This window comes from Pinus tabuliformis, chromosome X (assembly GCF_031772625.1).
Source record: "Pinus tabuliformis cultivar Carrire ecotype Pingquan chromosome X, CPIR1, whole genome shotgun sequence".
Taxonomy (NCBI): domain Eukaryota; kingdom Viridiplantae; phylum Streptophyta; class Pinopsida; order Pinales; family Pinaceae; genus Pinus; species Pinus tabuliformis.
The window spans coordinates 1,153,319,754-1,153,329,112 of NC_142308.1; the positions used below are offsets into that span (position 1 = coordinate 1,153,319,754).

The 9,359-nt window shown below is 35.6% G+C and overlaps 1 protein-coding gene across 2 annotated transcripts; it reads left to right on the top strand.

The window, feature by feature from the left end:
* The first annotated feature begins 5,819 nt into the window (after window positions 1-5,819).
* LOC149143984 (uncharacterized) lies at window positions 5,820-8,248 on the top strand. 2 transcript variants are annotated; one of them, XM_089448521.1, is made up of 2 exons: window positions 5,820-6,954; window positions 7,972-8,248. In XM_089448521.1, the coding sequence occupies exon 1, from the start codon at window positions 5,959-5,961 to the stop codon at window positions 6,949-6,951; it is 993 nt and encodes a 330-aa protein (XP_089304647.1). In that variant the 5' UTR covers window positions 5,820-5,958; the 3' UTR covers window positions 6,952-6,954; window positions 7,972-8,248. The 2 variants fall into 2 exon arrangements, with proteins under 2 accessions (XP_089304647.1, XP_089304646.1); XM_089448520.1 differs by having other exon boundaries at window positions 5,821-6,954; window positions 7,975-8,247.
* Window positions 8,249-9,359: the final 1,111 nt, after the last annotated feature.

Genomic DNA, 9,359 nt, shown 5'->3' on the forward strand with positions numbered 1-9,359 from the left:
AATGCTTCAAGAAAACACATGAAATGAGTTTCAATGTTTGCAATGACAATGCACAAGGCTAAGGGAGGCCCTGAAATTGAGCGTAGGACAAAATTTTGGATGATCTTGTAGAAATGACAACAGGGACATAGAGTTGGCTAAGTCCACAACTAACAACAAGTTGGGAAGATCAAGTTGAAGAAGTTGAGGCACTAGAGCAAGACAAATGCAAGAATAACATGAACTGCAACAACTACAAAATAAGTGTGGATGGAAGCAAGAAATATGTAATCTCCATCAAGAAAGTCAAATCCACAATCTAGTGTAATTATGTATCGTTGTTGTCTTTTGTCATGTGAACAATTTATGTGAATATACGCATGCAAGAAATTTTAAAATGTGACTTTTCTATGTATGCCATAGAGTTGATTAGTAATTTTTGAAATGTTATTGTTAAGCCTTAACTTAAGAAGATGAAAATCTCTTGTACCTTTTTTATTTATTCCTTTGTTATAACTTTTTATTAATATAAATTTAAAAATGATTCAATTATTATTATTATTTTTAAATATTGGATGTGATTTAGTTTTTATAATCTTGTTTTTTATTATTATGTGTATATAAATTTTAAAATGAATTCTATTTCACTCACATCAAAATTATTATTTTTATATGATATTTATGTTGAGAGGTGTGTCTTTTTTGGAATATGACTTTCATAATTTTAATTTAATTATCAATATTTATTAGGTGGGTGGTAGGGATTTAACCTCAAAATTTTTTTTTAGAATATTTTTAGTAGTATACACAAATCAAAGGTTGAGATTTGTCTCCAAAGTAATGCTCTTTCTACTCTTTTAATTAAATTGGTCATTTAAAAAAATGTCATATAAATATATGTCACACGAATATGAGTTATGGTTTTTAGGGCATGTGGTATTACTAAACCACGTTATTGACCTATGGTATCATAACAAAACTTATTTACAAGTTAAGCATGTCCATGGTCAAGTGGGGTGAATCTCCATAATTAAGAATCTTGTTACACGTTTTTCTAAATGTATATATATGTTTAACTTATATAATATTTTTTTATAACTAATAACAATAATTTAATATTTAAGATTCTTTTTAAAATTTTGGCAATGTGAGTATTATGAAGTAAGTGTTTTGATGCTTATTGATGCTTATGAGCCATTTAATTTATATATATTCACATTTTAATATCGATTTATTAAGTAACATTTAATTATTATTTTTCCTTCTATCTATAAACATATCTTATCTGTATCCCTCTGATTAATTCCCATCTATATTGGATCCTCGAGAATGGTGGAAATATTAGACTGTGAGGAGATTCTATTCTTCACCATCTCCCACTGGAGAAGGTGGAAGAATTATGATCCTTAATGGACTATATGCGTCTTCAAGGAGTTAATACTTTGACCCATATCTCCAAATGGAATGTTGATGGGTTTTGGATGGATTGGAACTTGGGGGATATCCTTGATCACATTAGACCCCTAAGTGAAGACTTAAAAAGAAGGTTGGTCGGAATGGCTCCCATTAATTAATATTAGCAGGAAAAATTGGGCTGGAAAGCCTCATCTTATTTAGTCAAGGAGGGATATTTGGATCTGCTCTTCCATTCTTAGATTCCTCCCAAATCCTCCCTCTAGAGAAAAATATTGACTCCTAATGCTCTTCCTAAAGTCAACATCTTCTGCTGGCTACTTCTTCAGAAAAAAATTATGATTTCAGAGAACCTCAGGAAGAAATGAATTTCTGGCCCAACAAGATGTCCTCTATGTGAAAAGCATGAAGAATCTATCCCCCACCTTTTTTTGGAATGTCCATATGCTAAGGTGGTTTGTTCTATTAGTCTTCGTCCTTTATATTCCATATTTCATTGGCCTTCTAATATCCAGAATTTCTTTTGAACTTGGCATAGGCATTATATGGGCTCCCTTTAGACCAAATTTTTAGTCAAATTTGTTGGGATTTCCCTTCCCAAATGCATATGTTGGCAAATTTGTCTCTCTCGAAATTCAACTATCTTTAAATCATCCTTGTTACGTGCTCAATTTGCGGCTTTAAAGGCCGTCTCCCTTTGTCTCAAGCTCAATCATCTTCATAGATATTCTGCGCTTGATAAGATTGAAGATAATTGGGTAGGTTCTCTCTCTCCTCAACCTTCTCTTGGCTTGTCTTCTAAAGCGGTCCTCCCCAACTAGAAGCTTTGCTTGTCCCCTAAAGAATTGGTTGATTAGAAGAAACAACAACAAAAATGGGTTCTTCACTTTGATGGGGCTTCTAAGAAAAATCTAGGGGTGGCAAGAGGGGGAGGGATATTACTCAATCTCAATGAAACAATAGAAATCAAATTTGCATGGGGCTTGGGAAGGAAAACCAATAATCAGACGGAGATGTATGGCCTCCTTCAAGGTTTACGTATTGCCAAAGACCAAGTAATCAAAGACATTGTTATTTTAGGAGACTCGTTAATCATAATACATCATCTCATTAAGGAAGACAGTCCAAAGGATAATTCCCTTGCACAAGTGCTTCAAAGAATTAGAGGATTGGTTGATTACTTCCATTCCAAAGAATATTATCACATTCTTAGAATTAATAATGTGGATGCTGATTTGCAAGAAAATAAAGCTTACTCCATGGAAGAGACCCAACATTAGAGAAATTTTGAGGTCTAAAATGGGCGTTCTAATGAATATCATAAAATAATAGTAGAAATAATAGAATAAGATTAGATTACCTCATCAAGTTTTGGAGAGAAAAAAAAACTACTTTTTCAACTCGTATTTTCAACTTATTTCCCTATGATTTTACTCAAATTTCGAGCGAGAGCACTTGTTGGATGCATAATTTAATTTTCATCCAAGGAGTACCCATTTTGCATACTTTTGATGGACCCTACTACACGAAAAATGTGAAATACATGGAAATCATGTTTTTCATGTATGTCAAATTTTTTGTGTAGTAGGTTCCATTGAAAGTATGCAACATGCTTACCACTTGGATGCAAAATTAAATTCTACATCCAACGAGTTCTCTCGCTCGAAATTTGAGTAAAATCGTAGGGAGTTAAGTTGAAAAAATAGTTTTTATTTTTTTTTATCTTTTCACCTTTTTACTCCAAAAATGGTGAATCATCCCCCATGGTTGACATCATCATATTGAATCTTATTGGTTCTTATAAAGTTGTTTTTTGTTGTACATTTTTGTTTTGAGGCCCATTTTTTACCTCAAAATTTCTCTAATGCTTGAAATCAATGAATCAAATGGTTTCTGGCCCATCCCCTAATGCTTCATGACACTTGACTCTTGGTATTTTCCTTGGTCTATTAAATTTTGTCTTAAAATTATTCATAAGCTCACTTTCCCTCCTTTCCACCCTCATTTCCCTCATCCCCCCTTTCTCCCTATTCTCCTTCTTCCTCCTTATCCCCCCCATATTCCCCAACGTGCCTCCTTATTTTCCCTTTCCAAGCTCTCGACAAGACTAAATTTCTGTCTTATATGCCCCCTTGAATTTATTACATGTCCCTTTATGCACCCACTCCTATGTGATGGTGTATATCCCCTTATCAGGGTTTCTGAAGGCTCAGTTCTATGGTTAATGGATAAAAATTGGAATTCTCTTGATGTGGAAACACATGTGATCTGCCGCCATGCATATGTTGTTCTCTTCCTCTCTCATGCTTGCAATTACATATTTTATCTGCCAAAATCTTGGAATCGTCCTCTACTTAGATCCATGATGAATTTCTTTAGTGGCTGGACTAGTGAAATTAATGGTAAAAAGATGATAATTGTGTGGATGGACAAGCGAATTAGCGATAAATATGTCTCTAGTCTAGCTCTTGCTCCGTTCATGAATGAGTATGTTATGTGCATTCCTCCACCACCTTTGTGGCCCGAGAATTTGATAATAGTTTTGTCTCTGAAATTCACTGTGGCATCCAAGTGAGCATCCTCCAAGTAGCTCTGCGAGGAGCTCTGTCTCTAATTCAAGGCTCTCATCCTTAGGGCAACACAATAGTGGACTCGACACTTCAGCATGTGGGTAATTTTGCTGTAAAGGGCTCTCTAACTCTCAATCCACCTCGGTAGAGCATGACCTCTCCTTTGCAGTCGCTTCCAAACTGTCTTGGGCTCCTTGGTTTGAAGGTAATTTTGCGTTTTTGGTCTTTTATTTGGAAACTTCCAATTCTAATTCTCATTACTTGGAGTTCGTAGAGGTTGGGTCACTAGTTGTCTATAGATATATTCCTTTTATTGTCTTGTGAGAGCCTTTGGTACAAAGGAAGCTGGTCAATTTTGGGTCTAAAGCCTATTAGTTGATTTCTCTCTGTATTAGGGACCTGGAAAGTTGTTTATTTGACCTTCTCAATGTATTATACAATTGGGGTATCATTAATAGAAGTTATGTTTATGCAATTTGGTTTCATCTTTTAGTTCTAGTTAGTTTTCTTCTGTATACAGTTCGATTGGGGTGGTTTGGCTTATTCTTGCATGAAGCTTGTTGTAATCGACGCCTTTTCCAACATAACATCATGAACTCTGACTCTAATTCAGAGTCTTTCTTGATAGCTAACCCATTTTCCCATTGCTTATCTGCTCATGAAGCCCTATAGAGGGCTAATTATGGCTTGCAAGTGAAATTATATTAGATGTATCACGCACAGATTAAACATGCTAATCAAATCTTGGCCCTCCAACACGAGATCTAAAGATTGGAAGATGGAGTAGACACGCTCAGGGTAATTGTTTCAAATCTCAAGCTCAATAGGGGTTCACCCATAGGTCAGGACCAACTATAGGTGCTTGCAAGTAGTCAGGACATAATCCTCAACAAGCTAGCGACTGATCATGAATTAACTGCATGCAATATGTCTTAATGTGTTTTTTGGTTTTATGTAAGCTTTTGATCGGAAGCCTCTCTATGTAATGAGTTTATAGGTAAGATGCTAACGAGTCAATATCAAAATGTAATGGGTTTATGGTTAATAGATATATGCAACTGTACTGAAAATGAGTGATGTAATCACCGATATATTTGCTTTGACCGAGCACAGACTTAATTCCAATACTACTATTTTTTGTTCAATTTTTTTGCCTATATTTAATTATTCCAAATTTTAAATAAATTTACATTAACTTCATGCATAAATAAATTTACATTAACTTCATTTACATTACCCATGGTGGATTGTCTTGGCATTGTTTTACTTCTGTTGAACATTTCAAAATGAGTTTAAATATATTGTCTAAACATGAGTATTATTAGTGTCGTGATGATGAACCACATTTATTGATTGGAAACATTGACTCAAAAACACATTGTGATAGATTGAGAATAATTATATCAGAATTGCCCATATCAATAAGGCTTAAACTCATAAATAAACATTACATGTTTTAGAGTTTTTCAGCCCACTATTTTTGGGCTAAATTTTGATCTTTGTTGTTTAAAATTGGTTTATGGATTCCATGCTTTGCTTTGAAAAACCCGTTCTCTCTGAAAATTCAAAACTCAAACTTATAATTTCAACAAATCCCTACTATAAATACATCCACTGATAATATTTTTAAAAAAGACAATCTTTCGCTCTTTCTAGATACCTTTGAGTTTTAGACCATCAAACAGTTTCCTTGTATCAAACTGTTTCCAAACCCTACGAAACTTATAAAAAATAAACTACGGATTTAAAATATTCCTTAAAAAAAGGCTATCGTATCGTATATTCCCTTTTAACGTCTCATCACGGCACATATGGATTCCCGCCATTTCAAAAAGGTAAAAAGTTCTTGCAGTAGTAATCAGGCCGATCCAGGAGTAATTGGATGCCCATCTTATCTGGAACCATTAATTTTCGTCCTCACACATAATACTTATCTGATATCTACATTTCAAATGAACTGACGTCTCAGAACCCATAGCAGAGTTCGCCACTGAAGATGGCAATGGCGAACACTGTAACAGCAAGTCCCCTGTTCTCCCCATTCTCCCACAATCCCTCCATTGGCAAACCCTTCAATGCTGGCCGGCCCCAAAACCACTTAGCAATCAGCAAAAGACTGATCCCAACAGCGATTCACTCCAGTGAACATGTATTGAAACTGGCAGAGATTGTTCCGTCCATCAATTACGACCCCAGGGCTATTCAAATGGCGGCTCCGTTAGTGGGAGGCGCTACGGTCGCAGCTGTCGTAGCGTTGCTCTCGTTCGCAGACCCTGAGACCACGAGAAAGTCAGACGACAAAGAAGAGGTAAGAAGCTATTTCAATACGACTGGCTTTGATAGATGGAACAGAATTTATGGCCAAGCGGATGATTTGAACTCAGTTCAGATGGATATCCGTGTCGGCCATGCACAGACTGTGGAAAAGATCTTGGAAATGGTGAAGAATGATGGGCCTCTGGAGGGCATTAAGGTATGTGATGCAGGCTGTGGGACTGGAAGCTTATCGATTCCCTTGGCAATGGAGGGAGCCATAGTTTCTGCTAGCGATATATCCTCTGCAATGGTGGCCGAAGCAGAAAGGAGAGCCCAGGAATCGATAAACGAGGGTTCGAAACTTGTGAAACCCAGGTTCGAAACCCGGGACTTGGAGTCACTGGATGGGAAATATCACACCGTGGCATGCGTGGATGTTTTGATTCATTACCCACAAGACAAAGCTGCAGGGATGATTCAGCATCTTGCCTCTCTGGCTGAAAGAAGGCTGATTTTGAGCTTTGCACCGAAGACCTGGTATTACAGTATTCTGAAGAGGATTGGTGAACTTTTCCCCGGGCCTTCTAAGACTACCAGAGCTTATTTGCACTCGGAAGAGGATGTGGAGGCAGCTCTGAAAGCTGCAGGGTGGGTGGTACGGCGGCGAGACATGACCGCTACAAAATTCTACTTTTCCAGGTTGCTGGAGGCAGTTCCGGCTGGGTCTCAATGACAGGTCCGTGTATCTTCATGAATTTTCCCCTTATTAATCGAATTTTGAATTTTCTAAGAATGTCTGTAATTGCCCTAGAAATGAGGTCATTTTACAACACAGAAAATAAAGTGTATTTTGGTTCTGTGGTTTATTTGAATTTTTAAATATTCTAGGAATGTATATAACTACATTAATGAAATGAGGTGTATTTTGTTCAGCGGTTCATTTGAATTTTTAAATTTTCTGGGAATGTATATGATCACGTTAATGAAATGAGGTTTATTTTATAAATTGGCAATTCAAAAATAATGGAAATATATAATATTCACGAGGTTTATTTTATAAATTGTTAATTTAAAAAACATGGAAATATATAATATTTTGGAGCATCGCATTATGTAAGATATAGTGGGTCTGCATCCTATAAGATGTAGTGGGCTTAGAGTAATGTTCAAAAACTGTTTTTGTTTGGTTAAGAGTTTGTTTTCTTGGGAAGTAAGGAAACAGGGCAATAGGCCAAGACCCAAAAGTATCAGAGAGTAGTGAAACCCTGCTCCTTACTGACCACCAATGAATTATTCTAGGGGACATAATTTTATTTGAATAATGATGATCGCTGATAACAATGAGTGATGACTGTCCTCACTGCTGATTTGAGAACTAAGTTATGATAAGTTTTCCCACTAAAAAATTTATATGAAATATAGTGAGGTTTTATATAATATGTTAGAAAAAATTAAAACAAAAATCTTTAATGTAAATAGTAAAACTATATACATATATATATTTCATGTAGTAAATTTTAAATCAAGATGAATCTAAATTAGTTTTATATATTTTCTATCTATGAAACTTTCAAACTTCCCCAATTTCCCCTTCTAAAATTAGCCAATTTTAGGAAGTTGATAACAGTGTCATAGTAGTGCAGTCATCATTGTATGCCATTATATTGTAAAAACATTGTTGAGCTCTGCTGTTATATTCTGTTACTAGTTTTGTTTTGTAATTGAGTAAACACAATTTTTGTTTTTGTTGAAGGAGACATTGTAAACAGCATGTGTGAACCTGCTAAGCCAGGATAGAATGTGGGTTATTGATAAAGATGAAATTATGTTGGGGTAATGCTGAGCCCTGAGCTTCACCAATTCAATATCAGAATCCAACAAGGTACATTCTCATTGTAATATTGTTTGGGGAAGAAGAGGTTTGGGCATTTTACAAGCGTGGCGTTCTCTATGTTCAAAATGAATGCTCCATGGCAGTCTTCAGAAGCCCGAGTTTTATATTCAAATTAAGATGTATAATTTAAAATATCACTGTGGCAAGAGAAAACTATTTTGCTTCAAATTCAAGGTGTTTTTTCAATGGGCTGTCAACTAAGAGGTGTATTTTCAATGGGCTGTCAACTAAGATTAGGCTTTTTTACCTTCCATATGGCATCTCTCTCTCAAATAATGTATTTACTTATGGCATCTCTCTCTCAAATAATGTATTTACTTTGTGATAGCAATACAATTTTGTTTCCACAGAGCTTGGCAATTGTGTTATAAAAACATACCAAGACACCACATATGACTATATGGGCCATGCACTAAACCGATCAAATAAGACATGCCACAGCCAATCACTCGCTTGCAATATGACACTACCAAATCCAAAACATTTTGGAGACAACTATGATAAACCTGTTTTGTACGTTCTAAGTGGTGATACCAAAGTGCATCTTTGGGCCATATTTTTTCATGGCATGGTAGGACTCTTCTTGTCCTCCTATATAAAGTAACACCAATGCTGAACAGTTCCGAATCAGTTGGGGATTAGCAGTCACTTCTGTCCATGCATAGACTTAAATTCATATAATACACAGGATTTTTGGTTGATGGGCAAGTTTTAGCAATCGTATTTTCCATAGCAAGCAGTAATCTGTGCTATGCAGTAATCTGTAATACATATTTCTGTGATCGATGTAAGGGAAATTGAATATTTATCAGTGAATAATACTCATGATACATTCCACTCCCCATTTTTTAAAATTCGAGATTCTTTAACCACGGTGTTGGATATAAGAAAGAAATAAAGTTAGATATAAAATTATTTAATTAAGTCAGATATTTGAAATGGTATGTGTCAATTTCATGTGTTAAGTGTAGAAATTACAAATCTCTTTTTTAATGAAACGTAACCAGCCTAGATCCATCTAACTCTGGATCTATCATGCGCTGAGAGGGATCGAATCTCTCGAGGTGCAAACCTTCTTTTTGGAGTGTAGAATTTGAGGAAAGGTTTGCACTTTGAGGGATTCGATCCCTCTCGGTGCATGATAGATTCAGAGTTAGATGGATCTAGGCTGGTTCCAGCTGAGGGTAGTAATGTCATATTTTTAGATTATCATTATTATGTATATGTTTGAGATAAACCTCATACTT

What these genes read in the sequence shown, in the direction of transcription:
- LOC149143984 (XM_089448521.1), top strand. Translation starts at nt 5,959, where the DNA reads ATGGCAATGGCGAACACTGTAACAGCAAGTCCCCTGTTCTCCCCATTC.